The sequence below is a fragment of the Aythya marila genome, assembly GCF_965140915.1.
Source record: "Aythya marila genome assembly, chromosome: 7".
Lineage (NCBI taxonomy): Eukaryota > Metazoa > Chordata > Aves > Anseriformes > Anatidae > Aythya > Aythya marila.
This window is the reverse complement of record NC_139048.1, coordinates 25431212-25451834: the sequence shown is the minus strand read 5'-3', so window position 1 is coordinate 25451834 and position 20623 is coordinate 25431212. Positions and strand designations below refer to the sequence as shown.

Genomic DNA, 20623 nt, shown 5'->3' with positions numbered 1-20623 from the left:
ACGGCTTACAACCCTGCCTTTTCAGAAGGGCCATTTTTCTTCTCTCTGAACAGAGACGTATGGCACATTATGGCAACCTGGATGCCAACTTTGATGTTGGAAAGGTCAGATTTTTTAAAAAAAAAAAATTAAGGAAGGTTTTTTTTTTTTTTTTTTTTTTTTTTTTTTGAGAGAGAGATTGTGCTAGTCTTCTGCAACTCAGGAAACAGCACAAGGAGCCTTGCTCGAGTCTTTCAATCACCTTCTTTTGTTTTAAAACCTCCCGGTGTGGTGTTCGCACTGAGCAGCTACCCTACGCCGCTCCAGCCACCGCAGGCGATACGGCGGGGATGTTTACGGGCTGTAAGGGCCAGCTTACCCACTCGGGCTCCTTCCTAAGCGCAGGACCATCCATCATCCCCTTTTGTGCTACCAGGCTCCTTAAAAGGCCTACTCGCTTTAACTCCCGCGCGTCCCGGGGCTACCTCCCTGGCTTTCCGAGGGAGCAGGGCACGGCTCGCCGGCCTTTTTTGGGAAGCCCTGCCCGCGCCGGGCCGTGCAGCGCTGCCCCGACGGCAGTGCGGCGGGGAGGGCGCTCCCCCACGGAGCCGGGGGAGGGACGGGGAGCGGCGGGGGAGCCCCGCACGGAGCCCGGGGCGAGCGCGGTCCTCCCCGGGAAGGGGCAAGGGGACAGCGAAGGGGAAGCCCCGGAGGGGTCCGGCCGGCGCCCTCCCCGTCCCCGCACCCCCTTGGCGGGCGGGAGGCCCGTGGGGGCGCGGCGCCGCCGGAGCGCCGGCAGCTCCTCCCCGGCGGTGCCCCGGGAGTGGGAATAAAGACAGATAGCGGGGCGGGCGGGGAGGGACGGGCGGAGGGAGGGAAGAGAAGGGAAGGGAAGGGGGCAGGCGGAAAGTTGGCTGCGCGGCCCGCGGCGATGCCGGTGGGGCGCCGAGCGCTGCGGCTGGGGCTGGGGCTGGGCGGGCTCGGCGGGCCGTAGGGCGGCGCGGGGCGCAGCGAGCCCCCGGCCCGGCCTCCAGGCGGGCGGCAGCGGGCGGCCCGGGCGGGGACGGCGGCGGGGCCGGAGCCGGAGCGCCCGCAAGGGGAGCGGCACCGCGGAGCCGGCCGCCGCCGGGCGCGCTCGGGGGAAAGATGAGCCTGCTGTCAGCCATCGACACCAGCGCCGCGTCCGTCTACCAGCCCGCCCAGCTCCTCAACTGGGTCTATCTCTCGCTGCAAGACACGCACCAGGCCAGCGCCTTCGATGCCTTCCGCCCCGAGCCCTCCTCCTCGCAGCACCCCGACCTCGGCTACACCAAGAGCCCGCCGGAGCTGGGCTCCTCGCTCGGCTCCAGCTATCTCAACAGCTTCTTCCAGCTGCAGCGCAGCGAGGTGAGTGCGCGGCCCCCGCCGAGCCCCGACCGCCATGATGCCGCCGCCCGCCCCGGGGCTGCCCCTGGGCTCGCGGCCCGGCCGCGGGGACGCTGCGGGGAGCGGCCGCACGCCGGCTGCCACCGGGGGGGGGCGGGGGGAAAGGGCTGCTACAGGCGGCCCGACGGCTCGAAACCGCCCCCCCGACACCTAAAATCCGTGCTGAAATCACTTCTGCGAGTGTAGCCGTAAGCACGGGGGGCGAGGGTGGAAGGAGGGGGCTGCGAGCTGGGGGAAAAGTTGTGCGCGCCTCGCGTCAGGCGCGGAGCAGCCCGTAGGAAACCAGAAGGAAGGAAAGCAACCAAAGCGTAGGGCACACAAAGACAATTCACTGCGGAGAGCCCTGGCACAGGAAGTTGTTGAGGTCAAGCACTTCTGCATCGGAGGGACCTCGCCGCTGCAGGGGGCACCTCTCCCTCGGCCGGGCCGAGCGCCCGCAGGAGGTCCCCCAGCAGCAGCCGCGCTCCTCCCGGCCACGGGGCTCCTGCCTCGGGCCTCCGCTGGCGAGGGCTGGGTGGGCTGCGCGCCCGACCCACTGCGGCACTCCTCCAGTGACACTTGGGAGCCGTTTCAGTCACAGCAGAGGTTTAAAATGCGTTCTCGGCCAAAATACCTATTGCTTTTCTGTCAGCAAAGGGGCTGTTAATTGAAAATTCAAATGCCCCAGCAGTCACAGTGCTATAGCTGTGAGTAGTGGAGAGCCAGAGCTGCACACACACACATACTTTTTTCCTTAATTAGAAATAATTTCTTCCTTCAGGATCTTGCAAAGCACATCCAGTCTCAACACTGACACTATTTTTGAGAGTATCTAAATCAAAACCCAGCCGGTCTGATGCACCCAACCTCAGTAAGCCTAACATACCCAGTTTAAATACATGCAGACTTCACAACACAGTGATTTTGCTAAAAGGCCAAGAGGGAGCATAACACAAGCCTCCAGCTCCCTACCCACTGGTTACCAGTCGGGGATTTTGATGAGCTCTGTGCTCTCCAGGTAGCGGTAAGAGTCCGGGACTGGCCTACATGGCTTCTTTGAAGAGCGGGACACCGCTCGGCTCCATGTTTCCAAACGTCAGGATGCACCCTGCTCACAGCAGGTCCTCATTTTCCTCCCTTTTTCTCACAAGAAGAAAAAACAAACACAGAAACCCACCCACACAATGTACACGAAGGATGCATGCAGACCTCTGAGAAAGTTTTCCTAAAGTTTCTCTAAGTTTTTTTCTGTTTCTACTACACCCGTTGTGAGTAGGAGCTAATCATTTTGTCACACTCTCCCCCTTCCCCCTCGGTTCACATTTCTTTCCATTTTTTCCCCAAAACCCTTTCCTTTGGAACACCATTTCCCGGCAGGCCAGGCCTTCCCCCAGCTGTGGCCACCTCCCGGGGGCACTGGCCAGCCCCACCTCAGGCTTCCTGGGCCAGAAGCAGCACACCAAGCTCCCCTCCACCCCTCTGAGGCATATGGGTGCCACCTTACATGACTCCTTTTCACTTTTTCCTGTTTCCTGAGGTGTACTAGTGACAGCCACCAAGAGCCACCAGTTCTGTAGAAAGCCTGGTGAGCTTGCAGGAAATAAGGAGTCATTTGATTCTATGCAGATATTAATATTCTTTAAAGACAGAGCACGTTAGTTTGTTCCTTTTCCAGCCTGCGGCAACAATAGCATTGACCACCCTGCTGGTAGAGACACTTTTCTCTATTTCCAGTCTTCACCTGAACTATGCATTAACGCGGCTTGCACTTAGAGAGGGGGTCTGGGCAGAGGGAAAGGGACGCTGCCACCTCTCAGGGCACAACAGCACACTTGCACACTGGGTGAGCTCTGAAGAAGAGAGGGAATGCTTTAGTTCCCCGGGCTGATGCTGTCTGCTTATTCTGCATCTTTCATTGAGGGGTTTGGAAGGTGTTAGAGATACTGTTGCTCAAAACAACAACAACAACAAAAAAGTTCTGTCAATATGTTGAATGTCCTGTTCTTTCCAGAAACTAAACTAGACTGCTTTTTGGCAGGAGCCACACGAGTTCCCTACAATGTCATGCTCTTAATTCTTGAAATTCTAACATCTGTTTATTTGCGGATGCCATTCAGCGTACACCAAGTATTTTGACTGCGTAAAATTATTTTGGGGAGCAGTAGTGTTGTGTGCTACTTTTGCATCAAGTGGGCTTATGCTATCTTTGGAAGACACGTAGCTTTCCACAGTTAAAGCGTTGACTGTTTTCTGCACAGTGCTTGCTTTGGTTGGCATTTTTTCCTCCCAGTTTTGTCCTGGGCTGGCTTATCCTGGAGCTGGGCTGTGACAATGATTGACAAGGAGCTGTATACAATATTTGGAAAGTGACCTAATGAGAGGCCAAAATAGCACCAGATTGAGAAATGGTAGGATCACAGGGTATAAAATAGTTATGCGCCCCGTAGGTTGCTTTGCAACTGAAAATTTTCTGGAGGAGATTGCTTGTAATAAGAGACAGCACTCGTGAGAAGTTGCTATTATACTGGGTTTGCAAGTCTGCATGGCAGTGCCTGTGTATGTGACTTGCATGCTGACCAAAGAACTGGGCAGAAAAAAAAAAAAAAAAAAAAAGAGTCAGCACCCACAGAGTAGTCTTGCACTTCACCAAGATTTTTGTCCTCCAGACTTTTTCCACTACAATGGACGCCTTCTAAATAAACATGATGAACACAGCTGTTTGGTGCATAAAAGCCCATTGTACCCAGAAAAAGAAGCAATAATAAAGGTTTAAACAGTAAAGCGACAATGAATGTTTTGTTCCATATGCAAGACTCATTTTGCAAAACAGACCTGCTTTAAATAAAACTTTACTGCAGCATTTAATGTCCTAGATATGAAACGAAAGCATGTTAGAACATTAAGATGTATTAAATTGGCTATTGAACCCAACTCCACCCTCATTATAACACCATCCATCAGAGCCAAGTATTTGAGGTTTTGTTGTGAGGCTGGTTACATGGGAATTAAGGCATTTGAGACACAGCCAGGTAACTGTGGCTTTGTGTCATTGCGTGGTATAATTGAGAAACCTAGAATAATGGGGCAATAGAGTCATATGGCATTTTTCTACTCTCGCAGTAGGCTTCCTACTAAATCAGTGCTGACTTCGGTCAAGAGGAGACAGCTACAAGTAACTCCAAGTTACCATATTATGTTCAAAGAAACAAGTTTGATTATAAAGTGCTAATTCCAGAACAGGCCAATATTTACACGAGAAGGAGCCCATGTCCTAGCGAATTCTTTACCCACGTACAATGCTTTGCATGTCTTCCAAGAGGGGAATTCCTTCCAGAAACCTCTACAGCAGCCACTTTCCAGATCCAAACCAGGTCTTATTTAAGCACAAATAACTGCATGTATGGGATTAGAAAACAATCCATGTTTTTGAGAAGCAGTTCATGTTTTTGACTCAGGGACCTGCAGATCCATTCTTTACAGGCAAGAGAGGAACTAACTGGGAATGAGAGAACATGAGCTAGTTCAATCAGCTGCATTAAAGTGCAGATCACTCCCTCAGGAAGGAAAATTCGGGGAATTAAAGAAAAAGAAGTTAGAGCCTATACTACAGCAAATCCTGATGAAACCCCAGTGGAACAGAAGCAGGTCTGCAGCACTGGGATCAGTACAGCTTGTGAATCAGCTTTCTAAAGATGAAAGGTTAATAAGACAATGACATTCATGTATATTATTGTTAAAAATAAATAAATGATGAAACACTTGCAAGAACAGGAAGACCTGTGGTAGGAATATAGCATTTCTACAGAAAATACATTTTCTATCAAACAACCTTGTTTCCTGTCTGTCCTTCATAGAATTTTTGGCAAACAAACTAGCTGAATACATTACGAAGAAAGACCTCTTCTTTACCCTAGGTGAACTAATTTGAAGGGTAAGTAAGGAAACTGTTTTCCTTACTGTTACTTAACAGTAAGGAAAAACAACAACAACAAAACCACAACACGAGTTCTCCCATCATCTAAGTATCAGAGTAATACAGGGATTGCCATACAAGATCAGACCAGTGTCCCACTAAACGAACTGCCATCTCAACAGCCACAAACAAAGACTTCAAAGACAAAACACTTTGCAAGAGACAATACACCTTGTGTGAAGCTGCTCGCAGCCGGTGAGGTCCTAGGGCAAACAGAGCAGAGATGAGGATTAGCAGAAAGGGCCCTATGGTCTGGGACACTTCTGACTCCCCTGGTTCTCTGGCCAGTCGTTAGGTGCTCTAGCACAGAGCGTATCTGTGATCCACTCAGCACAAAGCCTGCTCAGACTGGACTCCTTGCTTCTCCATTGCAGACTCAACAACCACAGTTATCTTTCTCCTCTTCCTGAAGTGTCCTTAAACGTAGCGCAGTGTATAGGTTGCCTTCAGTAGATGAAGTCACGTTGAAAATAACTTCGAAAAAAGTCTTGGTTCCTGTATTTACTTATTCTCCCAGTAAGTGTAAGATTTACTTTTAGCACAGACGAAGTGTGTAGGACCACAAAGCATCAAACACACTGCACAGGGCTGTTCCTGCAGTAAGGTTTTCTTACCTGGACAAAGGCAATAGCAAGGGAGTCTGGCTGCTGGCCTTGATTGGCCTTTACATTTTCAGTATTAGATGTTACTATTTCTCAAGCTGAAACATTTAGGTTTTTCTTAAGAAAAGGAGAAAGTTCAAGTATTACTTCAAAAACACATACACACAAAAAAGCTAAGTCTGCAAATAAAATCTAGCAACTATATCTACATCCTCAAAATGTGAGCAGCCTGACAAAAGTCATTTAGATTAAATTTAAAGTAGTAAGAATTTCACATGTTTGAGAAAAAAGTGTGTTATGGAATAATTAAACATTCCACTAAGACTGCCAGCTGTAAATTACTCTTAAAACATCCATTAATAACAGTGATTATTATTTGATTGATCTCCTTGCCTTGATTTTTCTCATTATTGCTTATTTTAGTGCTAAAACTGAAACTTAAGTTAAACTTAACTTGGAAAGGCAATAGCTCAGCAATTCTTATTTTGGAGGCTCGTCCGCTCTCTGACTCAGTATGATGGCACTTTACAGATATCTTGTGGCTATGTAAAGTGACAGTCAACTACTTTGAGACTGCTTTTCAAGAACTTGCATGGCAGTTCAGGTGCATTCTCTCTGCCTCCTCCCTGGGTGCAAAGGCTTTTCTGTGGTTTTACAAATGGTATTTAAAAGGGGAGGAAAAAGAAAAAAAAATGAAAACCAAAAACAACATGTACTTCCTTCTGTTTTCTTGTCACAAAACTGCCTACAAAGGTGAAAGAAATACTAGCACAATGCTGTCAGATAACTAAAGTAATCAATCCAAAACAATCATTGTTTTTAATCCCTGTGATTGAAGTGCAAAGCATATGATTCAAACTTTAAAACTTAATTGCTTCTGTATACATGCACCACAACATACACTGGTACTTGCACTGTCTAGTGCATTTATTTTTTGCACTGCTCCTTGCAAGGGATTTGAGAGAGCTGAACCTCTGTGAGTCAGCAGACTTCTGGGGTATCAGCATGTCAGCCTCTGTCCTCCTGTGCAGCCATCTCTAAAGCTGTTTTGAAAGCGCTGCTTCAGCACAGAAAGTACAGATTTCACACCCCCAGCTGTATTGTGGTCTCAAAGTCTCAGATCTAGCAGCTACTGCATTTTCAATTCGAGTTTGATGTGTATTGTAAAATGCAAAATTCAGGTGAGTGCTAAGGCGAGTTTCAAGCCCAGAAGCACTTTTTTTTTTTTTTTTTTTGCTTTCCTGCTCTCCTGTTTCTACTTCTGCAGCCATGGCCTCCTGTTTTGCTACTTCTGTCTTTGGAAAACACTTTTGCTTGGGACAGGGAGTGGAACCAAAACCAGAACAAACAAACTATATCCATGAAGGTGTTATATGAAAAGGAATCGTATACAACATGTATTTATTATTTTCAGAAGTGAGAAGCCAAGTGATCATACAAATTAGTCTTCCATTTGTATCCCTTAGGCATGGCTTTTGACTTCTCTACTCGCCACGACGTATTTTAAACTTTTAAGCATTCTAAGTACAATTGCATTGCTTTTCCTTGGGATTCTTTATCCAAACAAGGACGAGCAGAAACCTAATGGAAGCAAGCTGCTGGTGAAGATACGCTGATATTAACCCAGTAGCCAGAGCCTCTTCACCTCCTTACCCTCCCCACACGTGAGACCAATGTTATTGCAGCTCTGCAGTGCATCTGCTCTGCCTCTAGTGTTACCTTGTTCAAATGTGACTTATAGTTGGGCTTCTGCTTCATGGCAGCACAAGTATTTAGCCACATAACATCACATCAAAGGCTGAACTGTGTTTGAAAAGCTGGCAAGAGCTAAAATATTAATTGCTAAACTTACATCAGGTCATGCAGAAGAGATATGTGGGCCTTCTTTTTACCACTGATTTCTTTTTAATCCAATCGTTAAAAAAAAAAAAAAGCAATGGAAAATGGAGAAATTATATGTATTCTTCCCAATTAGTTGAAAATTATTGCAACTTTTACAGATCACTTGGGATATGCAAACTTGTAACTAAGAAGAGCATGGGCATTTGCTTTTGGTCTCAGAAATACATTCATGTCTTGAAAAGTTTGCCAGGCAGTACACGCAGGGAAACAAACAAAAAACCCCACCCAAACAGTCAGAGGCAAAAGCATGCAAGATTCCTATTACAACTCTATTTTATATGTGCAGTTCTCAGTTACAGTTATTTTACAGTGTCTTCCATGCCAAGGAACCCAAACAAAGGGGTGATGTAACTGTGATATAACTGTTGGGTAATGATTTTTCATCCCTTCCTCTTTTGCTCCTTCGACATCGACTCAGTTACTCAGAAAAGGAAGATGCTTCTCTGGTCAACTGCACAATCAGTCAAATCTGACATCAACCAATACATTTATGAAAAGCATTGAATAAGTAGGAAATCCAAATGTGTACAAAACAATGGTTTTATCCAAAAGCCAAAGTCACTCCCCTTCCCCTCCTATTTATTTAAACTTTGTTTTGGGGATTTTGTGGATTTGTACAAGACAGCAAGAAACAGCACCACTGCAAGGAGTTATAGAAGTTCAGAAGAGATCACATTATTGACAGTCACTAGGTGAGGATCAAAGCAAGGCAATTTTCTAACTCTGAATTTAAGTTACTCATTTAAATTCTGACTCCGTGCATTTGCATGAAGACCCAAGCACAGATATTACAAAGCTAATCATACAACACTGATAAGGAACTGCAAAGAGGCAAAAGCAAGTGTGTTTTGTTATCAAAACTAGATGCATGGATATAAATGATGCCTAAGAAGTGATAGTGGATATCACCTTAAAGCTTCTGGGCTGCTTTCTGAAACATAATAGTTGATATTTGTACCCGTCCTCAGTTTCCTCCCCTAGGGAAATTGCCAGCTGCCTGATGCCCAGTTTGCCGCTCTCCTGCATTGCCCTTCTCCCTCTTTTAGAAAGCCATGATGAAATGATTAAATTAAATGGAAAGAATTTAAGTCTTTGCTTCCTTGCAGTTTTCTTCAGTTTCTGTCAGGGTTCCAGAGAAGTTATAGTGGAGCAAAGGAACTGATTAAGTTTTACAAAGCTATTCAAATCCTCCAGCAATTCTGACAGAACTCAGACAGATGGTATTTCCTAAGTGTCACAACATAGATCAGTTTCTTCTAGGAATGAAAACTAGAAGTAGAACCTACTTCTACTAGAAGCGGAACCTAAAATTACAGAGAGATTCACTTCAGAAAAGTTAGGAGGACTGGGTTTTGTCTATGTCCCTCGTTGCCTAGCCAGGCCAGCACAGTTGTTTTGAGTCTCAGTAGGTTTTAAGTTGTCAAGTTTTAACATAATCACAAGCCTAGCCCATTTCTTTCTGTCTTGGGTTTTGGTGTGAGCAAATACTAACAAGTCCCAGTAGCTTGAGGAGGAGGGTTTATAAGGAGCCTCCTGTAGGCCTTTTTCTTAGCTCTTCCGTACCCGCTGACAACTGCTACTACTTGGAGAACTGTTGCGTGGTGTTCCAAAACCTGCATCTTGGGAGATATGTTTTGTCTCTCAAGGTTCAGTTTGAAGATAAGCAAATACCCTCACCATCCAGAGAAATTCTGTGAGATCTACAGCTCTGGTTTTCATACCTGAAGCAGAAATATGTTCCTGCTACATAAAAAGACCACCCCCAGCTACTCCAAGGACACAGCGGGATTTGGCATCTCTTTTGAATGAACACAAGTGCAATGCCCAAGAAGGATTTCAGGAATCTGGTGGTCTATATTTACATCTCATCCAGCTAACTGCCAACCAGGCAAACATCTTAGAGGGATCATCTTGCTCCCACAGGGTGCTCTTGCCAACCCAGGAGTCCCAGATTTCTAAACCTGTTGGAGATTGTAGCAGGGAAATAGGAAGTGTTTGGGAGGAGGAGACTTTGACTCTTTGCACTAAGCTAGCCTGTCAGGCACCTATACGTGTGTCTTCATCAGGACTGTGGATACTTGTGGTTGAATGGAAAGCAATGGACCTATTGTACACATGCTGCATCCTGAAAAGAGGGATTCATAAGGGCTTATAAGAGAACAGGGTTTCAGCATCGGGGGCCTGTCCGTGAAACATGGAGGCATTCTTACAACCATCTTCCTCCAAAATGCATTGCAATTTAAATTAATAAAATAACATCTTCATTACCCCAACAAACACAACCTGGGAAAAAAAAATCCTTAAGTCTAATTTGAAACTAGATCACTCAATTTTTATAATTTATCTGAAGCAGAATGTGGAGTTTTATACCCGTTTGCTTAGATCACACTTGAAGCTATGCTGTGTAACAACTGGTTCAGAGGGTGGCTATAGATAGAGATAAAACTATCCAAAAGCTGGAGTTGCAAGATGAAATTCCAGCCTGTCATGCAAATAGATGGAAGCAATTTATTTTCTTCACTATATTCAATTTAGGAAAAGTTTTTGTCTTCCCATGAGTGCAGAAACTGAGGCCCTAAGCACATTGTGAGGGGCCCACTCTGGGCAGATGATGTATTGTTCCTACCTCTGACAGTGACCTTAGCTTTGCCTCTTTTAAACTTTGGCAGCCATCACAGAGGTTTCTGCGCCAAGAAGGCATTACTGAATGTAAATGATATAAACAAAAGTGTCTCAGACCTAAAGTTCTATTTAACCCAAAATGAACATTTCTGAGCAGAACCTTTCATCATGTAAGAGCTGCACAGGAGGTAAATGCTTTCCTAAGTGTGCCTTAAACAGGCACATATCTATTTCCGGGTGTTATTTTTCTTATGTTTGGAGTGTCAAAAGACCCACCAAATGAAAGGAAACCTGACTCTTGTTTTTCAAACTGTAGGTCAGATTGAGACAAGATTTCCTGCAGGAAACAGAGATGTTAACAGAATGTGGCTGTGGGTATTAAAGTGCAGGGGTCAAAATACGTCCATCTGTTTCTCCCCTCGCTTTATAACCTTCATAGCCTCCTCGCAGCCTAAGAACCCCATCTTGACACCCGCAAAATATGCTCATTTTTCAGCAGCATTAGGAGGCACCGGGATTAGGGGATCTGGTGGGGCCTTCCCACCCCCACTGCTGCTCGTTCTGGGAAGGTCAGGGAGGTTACTGGGCTGCAACCCAGGGGAGATCCAGCTGCAGGCAGCCCAGGGACAGGCTGAGAAATGAAGGCTCCTGTGGGGATGTGTTAAAGTAATTTGCAGTGTGAATGGTCTCCCTTGTCCCTAATATAGTGCTCATGTGTTGGAACTTCTCTAACATAAGTGGGCAGTTGTTTAGCCTTCAGCTGATGAAAAGGATCCCTGCAGAGCTTGGTACGAGATTTAGAGAGTTCCTCCAAGACTGCGCACCTCTGACCAAACATCTGTCCTTTCCTTTTCCACCTTTCTGTTAATAGACATTAAAGACAGTTTGTGAGGTCCCTGTACAGTGTATAAGACAAGTGTCCCCACCAACATCCACACCAAACCTTCCCCTGATGCTGTTACCTGTTACAGGAAGGATCACACTGCTAGCAGAGAGCTCTGAGCCCTGCTTGAAGTTCAGCAATCCAATGGCAGTGATTGAACTTCTTCACTGCCAGCTTTGTTATCTCCGCACCACTGAGCAGGCAGGGAGCAGCACTTTTTAAGATCTGTAGATATGTGAAAGTCCTGAATGGCAAACACTGAAAGCTTTGGATCAAGACTCTAAAGATCAGCAGATTTAAAGTGAGGCGAGATGGTGCCACGTGCTGCACTTCAACTCTTCCATGAAGTGAAGGTACACAAATCATACAGAGAAGCTTATTGCACCCACTTGCTGTTAAGCAATTTAAGAGGTGAGAAGCAATTACAGCCTGAGAAGCCACAGCCAACCAAGCTGGGAGATCTAGAAGAGCTAGATTAGACAGATCTAGCCACTACATTAAAGATTCATTACCCTACCACTGACTTGCTTCACAACTACTGACAAGTCATGCCACATTCAGAGTAGTCTCCTCAAAACACCCATTTCTCTAGAGGGAAAATCCTAGTGCCCTCTCTCTGAGAATATTTAGAAGCAGGCATTAGCAGATTAATATAAGCATGTGTTTATCTAAATCCCGAGACAGAAGAAGGATGAATGTAGGTACACTTGACTCATCTACATTTACCTACATTAAGTAAGGAGCTTGAGTAATTGACATTTTCTTAAAGTCAACCTAAGGACCAATTTCTTGACAGCTGACTTAAGCTTTGACTTCAGAAGGAAACAGAAGCCTGGGTCTTTTCTCCTTCCTCCAGGCATTTTCTTCAGCAAGCAATAAGCTTTTCTTCCACTTGTCTAGTGATAAAATTTTACTAAGTAACCTCTTTAACTGTTCTCTGCAAAGGTATCTATAGCTTGGCAGAAGAGCTAAAGCAGACATAAGCCATAAAGCAGCAGTTTTTGAGGTTTTCCAGTTCAGCCTTGGTAATTAAACACTTGATCTGCCTGAAGTTAATGTAACTACATTTATAACAGTATTTTTACTTAACCTTCTACGTTCAAAAGGCTTTTGGATTGACCATAAACATTGATCATGCATTGAATATTTTCTTTGGGAACAAAATCAAGCCACTGGTCTGACCATTTATAAGGAACTAGAGCACAAAAAAGCCACAGATGGAAGTGCTGTTCTCCAGACGCGCTCATCTTCAGGTACCACTGTTCTGCTTTCACACACGGTGCATGGCCCCACAGATAAGTCCCATGTCAGGAACAAGCCCTGCGTGACTGCCAGGGAAGACAGATGCAGACCCTCAGGTTAAGTTTTGTATATGAGTATGTACAAGCCACTGAATTACTGTTTTGATAGCTTCAGATTTCTCCCTCCTTTCACGTAAAAATAGCAACTGAGTGAGGGCAGTGACTTGTCTGTCCTACTGTTTTATTCATGACACAGCGCAGGGATATACTCACTTCTTATCTTCATGAAAATCCAAGCTGATAAACAACTTCAGCACCTTTTGACATTTTAGTGCAGGGCTAATAATTAGTGTAGCTAGTCTGGTTACCATCACAGACGCTTCACAGACTGGAGAATGTTTATAATTTACAGTATATGAAAACCTTACTTCTTCACGCCGATGACAGGGCAACCCAACTCCTTTTTCCAGCAAACTTCAAACAGTCATGGCGCCTGCTGACTTAAACTGAACTCTGCAAGTTAGGGCTGCTTTATTTTTGTTTGCTTTAGCACGTTGGCTAAATACCAAAGCAAAAATAAGTCATCAAAAAATTCTTTGCTCATTGCTTTCCAATTACAGGCTATTCCATGTCATGCAAGAACTAATGACAGTATAAGAATACCGGAGTACTATAGGAGCTCACCTCAGTATATGCAATTAATAAAAATGCATAGAGAACCAGCACAAATTGTATCAACTTATAGCTTGAACAGGGTCTTTCACAAGTCCTTAGAGATGCTGTTAAACAGCTATAAATGATCATGAATATTTTAGTATTGAGCAGCTGTTTTTTAAAAAGAAAAAAAAAATAAAATAAAATCACTGGATTTCAGGTCAAATAGTCACAGTAATGGTATCACAGCCAAAGGAAGTTATCCCCCTAAGGTGGAGTAGTCACCTCTGCAAACCTGAGTGATAAATCCTTTAACTAGCAGAAACCAAGAAAGCCATCTGAGGGAACAGACACTATGTGTGCAGAATCCAGCAGTTTAGGAGAATTATATGGTTCCTTCTATCTAGGTTTAGCTATTGTATTTGGGCTTAAACATCAGCCCCCTTCAAAAAGGGCAAGGAGTTGCATTTTCTTCATGCTTATTTACAGAGTTCAAATACTTCTCTGTCCTCTTTTTTAACTAGTGAAGTATTGGGTACCAGCATAGGGTTTTGTTTGTTAGCTTGTTTTGTTTATTTGGCTGGTTGCTTTGTTTGTTTGTTTGGATTTTGTTTTTCAAGGGGACAGGGATAAAAAAAAAAAATCTTTGAAGTGTAATTCATAAATCAAAATAAAACCAAACAACCCAAGGGCCCTAAACAAATGTACTGGCCAGGCACAGACTACCAACCAGTTAGACCAACACAGGTCATTCCAGCTTCGGGTAATGAGTGGATCTGCAGCCCTTACCACCACCTTCAGGGTTCAGCAGCCAGAAACTGAACTCCAGGCAGAACCTGAGTTTCCCAGGCATGCCCCTACATACTCCATCCCATACCTAAATAAATCCTAATAAATAAATAAATCAGCCTCTATAAATCCTAATAACAAGGTGCCATTCCCACTTAAGCAGATTGTTGTCAGTTATTAATGTCAGCTGTAAGCAAAGGCTCTGGAAAAACATGCAATCCCATCACCTTAGGACAGTATTAAATGTTAATGTCAGCTGTAAGCAAAGGCTCTGGAAAAACATGCAATCCCATCACCTTAGGACAGTATTAAATGTTGTCATAATTGAAATGCTATTATGGTATCTGTCCTTCCTAACCATAGTTAAAAAAATACCTTTACAGCTAAAGCAATAGCCATACCAGGAGGTGGTTGGAAAGAAAGGCTTATCACCTATTTGTTCAAGTGTGCCACGCATCATCACATTGCGTATAGCACCACTTCCTTTATTTTTAACATCATACCAATGCTGAAAAAGTAGCTGAAGAGAGAAATTCTGTTCCAGTGTTTCCTTATCCACCTCTTGGCATGTGGATCCCCAGAGCTGTCTCTGAAAGGTGGGGACCAGCCAAGGGAATCAAGAGTGTTTGCCAGATCCTTCACGTAAGCAGGCATTTCTTGGAGGTGGGCTGGACACTGGAACCCCTCAGTCCCTCACATATGTTGCCCAACTGGGAGCAGGGTAAGGCAGCTAGAGGAGACAATAGCTGCCTCTGTCACAAAGGGCTGGACTGGAACCTTACTGATTGCATACCCTTTAACTGGAAACACTTTGCAAACAAATAACAAAGGAAGCCTTACTTCCCAGCACCACCGACAGATGCAGTTTGAAGACCTACAGAGCAGAGAGGTTACCTTCTAAAAACAGACCACCAGATTTTCAGTTTGGTTCCCATTCAACTGAGTCAACAAGCTTCACAATAAGAAGAAAAACAAACCCGCCAACACCAAAAAACAACAACCAAACTTACATTATCAGCCAGAACTCCCCACCAAGCACGTTTCTAAGTTTTACCAGTAGCTCCCCCACCCTCCCAGTGCAGCAAGATAAGGAAATCCTGAATTCATTGCAGCTGGGCTGATGAGCCTCCTAATTAAGACATGCAGTGTGGTCTCTAGGCTCCCTCAGAGCACTAACCCTTTCATTGCCAAGCTCAAATCCTGCTCTGCTCCTAGTGGGAGATATTATTTGTGGTTTAATGTATTATCTTCATTGTAAGGAAACAGGCTGACTTTGCTAGGGGCACCTCATGGGCACAAAGCAGTCATTGCTTTTGGTGGTTCCCCTCCGAGGAGCGGTCTCCCTGGCACCTCACAGACCAGTATGCTCGAAGTCGGAACGAGTCAGATTACATTTCCCTCTTCCTTCCTGTTTCCCTGCCTACTGTCATCTTTATAAAACCATCAGCATTCTACCCGTCACCCCGATCATCCCCTGGACATTTTAAGTGTGAAACTAATTCAAAGTTTTTGCTCAAAACCCTCCTTAAAAATCCCCTTTGCAGCAGTGTAAACACTGAGCAAGGACTCAGTTGCTGATTTGCTAAGTGTCCCAGACAAAAAACACTGGTTTGTGTATCTCAGCAATATTCATTCATCCCTTGTCTTCTACAAAGACAGGATGGGCTAAATCACCATTTGCTTTCATCATGTTCTTTACATGTTCCTGGGCTTTTGCTATTTCATTCCAGGGCCAGGATGAATTTTCCCACCACCACCCTTATTATATAACTGGGCTTTTTGGAATGGCTTTTTTCCTCATCTCATTATGAAGAACTGGAGATTTCCACAGCTAGGGACAGGATGTAGCGCTGTTTGCATTGCTGCTCTTCATGGTATCTTTCAAGTGCCAGATTGATATGCTTTTCATATTGACTCAGAGCTAAACTGATGTAAGGCCATTTTCCAGGTCAGGCTGGCAGGAACTGCTGAAGCAATTTGCCTGACTCTGTACCAGGAAGGACAATCTGCATCTTGGGATTGTCTAGGAATTTTCCTTAATGAAATAATTGTTCTTTGAAGCTCCAGTGGCATTGAAAATGTCCACCATATCTCTTCAGCCATCATCTGCTTTTTTTTTTTTTTTTTTTTTTTTCTCCTTGTTTTAACACTGGGCCTTAAGATGGTTATAGAGAAGTGTCTCATGGCAGTGTTTTGGTGTGGCCACCTTTGGCACATATTGCACAAATGCCCTGCCAGCTGAACCAGGTGGCTGCTTTCAGAGCCATGTGTCACACTTTGGCCATAGAGCTGTGGGTGGCTGCGAAGACAGATTTCATGTCAATACACCAAGTAGTCTGTGATGGAGTCCTGGCCTGTCACAAGGTGTCTGGCTGCCACGGTTTAAACAAAGAAAGATTTGTAAATAAAGTTTAATGATGGGGTGGCCAAAACTGTGACCTTTACAACCTGTTTGTTCTCCCATTGACCTGAAAAATGCCAAGAGCTATCTGTGTTGGAGAGAATTCCCTAACACAGCCATGCTCTGCTATAATGGTTGGAGCAGCTCAGTGCAAAGGATATGTAGAAAGGAAAACGGTCACCTCTGTGAGCCATATGTCCCATGCAAAGCCCAGTGAAAGCAGCAGGTAGGCATGTTTGGTCTTCTCACTGGTCTGGCCCTGGGGGCAGGACTAGCCACCTCCTGGTGGGCAGGAGTTACGCATTCTGCATCCCCAGGGGTTGTTCCACATTTCAGTGCAAGGTAAAGAATTTGGGATTTCACACATTCTGTGTGGATATACACACTTCTGTAAAAATCAGGTTATAGGGAATTTGCAAAGTTACTTATGTGTTTAATGCATGTGAAGTACTTTAAGAATCTCTTGGTAAGAGGGACTCTTAAGAAAGATTTTGTATTTTCCAAGTGTATGTAAGAGAAAGTGGCTCCTAGGGAGACAAGAACTTCTTGAAGACCCTTAATTAATAGTATTTTGGCATCCGTAGCACTTCCCTTTCCTTTTTGCAATTTGATGCCAAGAATTTCTCATTCCAATAGTGTCCAATAAATCCTAGAAAATAAATTCCAGGGACTGTTGGAGGTATCTTTGCTTACTTGATGACTAAAGCAGCTTAAACCTTTTCTTTAGTTTGTGCAATAACTTTTCCTTTTGAAATGTACAGGTTTAACCCCTGAAACAAAGTGCCTGACTCTCCTCTCAGCAGCCAGAACATCTTGAACCAGTACAGGACTATATTGGCACTGTGCTGGAGTTAAATGTTGGGCATTTCAGTGCCAGAAGATGTGTGAAGTCCCCCATGAGATCACACTCACTCTGCTCATGGTTTTGTAAATAGAAAACATGCTATTCCGTCTCCCAGACTAAAAGGGCAGAGAGAATTGTAATCACTTTCTCTGGGGCAGCGAGCAGGTCAATGGGAAGGTGAAGGCAGGGTTTGGGGCTCTGGACTACCACCCTCTGTCCCTTTGGATTGATCCTGCTGCCGTGCACCAGCTTTGGCTTTGTATGGGGTTAATGGAGCTCAGTAAGCTGTGTTTGACTCCAGGAAGAGTTGGCAGAGTGGTGCCTAGGGCTTCCATAGGATTCTTGCAATATGTGACTCATACCCAGAAACCACATTCACTGTACAGATATCCTGAATATTTGAGATATCTGAGATAAATGTAATCCCCTTTAAAATCTATTTGACAAGCTATCTCAACCAATTTCTCTATACCTTCAAAATACCTGAATAACCTATCTGAAGACTCCACTTAAATATTTGGATTTAAGAGCACTGAAAAACAAGGTCTCCATAGAGGCACAGCTTGGATGTCTTCTTACCTCGCTTTCCCATAAGTCAGCAGTAATTCTTTGATGCCAGTAGAATTACACAATTATAGCACTATTGTGAGGCATATCAGCCCTAACAGAGAAACACCCTATCAAATGTGTCCCATCATTTCTGGGTGAAAAGGACATGGGTTCATTCTGTTCCTACAGTGATTCATTACTATGTTCAAAAATACAAAACAAGAAAAAAAGAAAGCTTCCATTTATTCCTTAAATTCCTATTACACAGTTTCTTTTGAGTCTTAGAACATTAAAAAGAGTGAACACTTGTTATTTCCATTAGGAAGATTATGTATATAGGTGATTATGGGTTTCTTTTAGTTTTAAATTTACAGAATAACAAATTAAGAGTTTTGGGTTTTGATTTGCATATTGAGAGAGTGAAGATCCTACAAAGGTGAAGTACAAAAAAATAGGTATTTACCATTTAGCAGGAAACATTTAAATCACATAAGGCTTAATCTGAACATTTCTTGTTATTGTTTGAACACAAGACTCTATATTGACTATCAGGTTGACTGGATTGGAAATTAAAAATTACTTTGTGTTTTTTTTGGTGTTCTTTTCCTTTTCCTGACTTCAGTATTGTTCTTGTAAATAGTTCTGGACACAAAAATGTTGCTTTTTGTGGGTTGTTCTTTTTGCCTGTGTGTTCTAACCACACCATGACTGCGGTATGATCAATCACAAGAAAGCAATCACTGCTCAGTGGAAAGGTTGGGCTAAGTGAGCCATGGCAAGCTCTGTAGGTTCCCCAGCAGTGGGGTGACCAGCTCTGCCTTCAAGATACCTCTTCATTAATGACCTCTTTATTGCTCTCTCAAATAGGTAGCCATGTTCTTAATGAAAAACTTCTCACATTTTTTTCTGCCATTTTCATCCTTCCCTTACCCAGATCAGTCTGAAAACAGTCTTTGTTTCATGTGCTACATTTCATGTAAGTTTTTTCTTCTCTTTTGCAGGCTCTGAGCAGCAGTCTGTATAAGAGTGCATCTCCTTATGGCTCCCTTAACAACATAGTGGATGGGTTAAGCTCCCTCACTGAGCATTTTTCTGACCTATCCCTTTCTTCAGAAGCCAGAAAACCCAGCAAGAGGCCACCTCCTAACTACCTGTGCCACCTCTGCTTTAACAAGGGACACTACATCAAAGACTGCCCACAGGTAAGCAATATACAATATTCTGGAAAAACCCTTATGAAAACTTTTCAACATTCGTTCATTTAGTAACACAGAATTTGACTGAAATAGTTCTTTAAAGTAGCACTGAAAAAATATCTTGACAAAATGCCAAGCTAGCCATGTGTTCCTTTAATCCATTCTTTATCACAATGCCGACGGGAAATAAAAAAAAGCTATTTCATTCACCAGATAAGCATTATAAAAGATACTCTACAAGGCACATAAGTAGATTTTGGAAACTTAAAAAGTGGCTAATATGTAACTTTCTGTCACATAGATTGTGTAAACTACATTTTCAAGCAGCACACCCTATAGTCAGTTTAGCAATGGCACTTAATAAAAAATATAACAAGTTACATATGCTAAAGGAAAATAAATTGTTACACTGGATGGGAACTTTGAATTAGAGTTGCAGTAACACAAGCTCCAAGTTTATCTAGTCCAAAATGTCTCCTCTGATAGAAGTGGTTTGCTATACTTGGCAAGATGTGATTGTCTTGGACTCCAAGAACTTTTTTGTAGTGGCAAAGCCGGCAATATTTATTTCCATAGAAAAGCGGCATAAACCTGCGTGCACTAAAAGCACTTACCAATCTGCAGTTTTTTTCCTGAGGATCCAAGCCACAATGTGCGAGGTTTCTCCATCCTCTCAAGTTTCAGCTGGATGCAGTTGTGTTTCTGGCTTAAACTTCCACAACTCCAATAATATTCTATGTAGAGTCCCAAGGAAACTCAAGCTCTGCCAATATTCCAGAAATACAGATGTGGACATTACTGTTATCTACTTTACTGTGGTGTTAACCTCCTACCCTCTTAATGTGTGACTTTCAGCAGAATTAATCTGCGTAGAATTAACTACAGTTTGTGGCAGTCAGGGATGTCAGACATATAAGCCAAAACACAGTCAGAAAAGCATTTGCCAGCTGAGCAAGGTCAGTGTGAAATCAAGTCTAATGTCAGATGAGCTTTAACTGAGTGTATTCCATCCAACTGCTGCTATGCATGGGCTAAGCTGTTTTCTTCATGGAATTTAGCTGTATATCTTTCATTAGTTCTAATGAAAGCTGTGGAATTAAGCTACAATTTGCAGACCTGGGCGTGGCAATTGAAAATATTTTTACTTCATGGTTTTTTTTTAATACACACTGAGTAAAGCAGTTCTCTTGAGGAAAACGTGAAATTTTCCTTAAGAAAGATTAAGCTCAAAAGTACTCAGTTTTGTATACTTCTGTGTTTAATGCACTCAGTTTAGCATGCTACAGCAAAACATTGAGACAGGACCACGTAACATCATACATTACCTAGCAAGAGGATTAGAACTACAACTGCTGGGTGTGCTTGGCAATCACAGTGCTGAGCTGTGGGAGATGACTCTACCCTGCGGTGTAGGAAGTCAAATGGATGCAACGAGTCCCATGATGACCAATGCATGCAAGCTGCAGCTCACACTGATGGTCTCAAGTGGACATGTCAGTGTTGGAGGAGAAATGCATTATTTGTTTTGCAGGTAGGAAGATTAATTTACTTATATTGCACATCCTGTGTATATTTTTCCCCATG

At 43.9% G+C, this 20623-nt stretch overlaps 1 protein-coding gene across 1 annotated transcript in view; it reads left to right on the top strand.

Moving 5' to 3' along the window:
• The first annotated feature begins 856 nt into the window (after window positions 1-856).
• Window positions 857-20623, top strand: part of ZCCHC24 (zinc finger CCHC-type containing 24) — a 111457-nt gene continuing 91690 nt past the window's right edge. Inside the window, exons 1-2 of the mRNA XM_082764355.1 lie at window positions 857-1365; window positions 18845-19045. Coding sequence (XP_082620481.1) covers window positions 1126-1365; window positions 18845-19045 — 441 coding nt within the window. The 5' untranslated portion in view covers window positions 857-1125. The remainder of the gene's footprint in view (window positions 1366-18844; window positions 19046-20623) is intronic.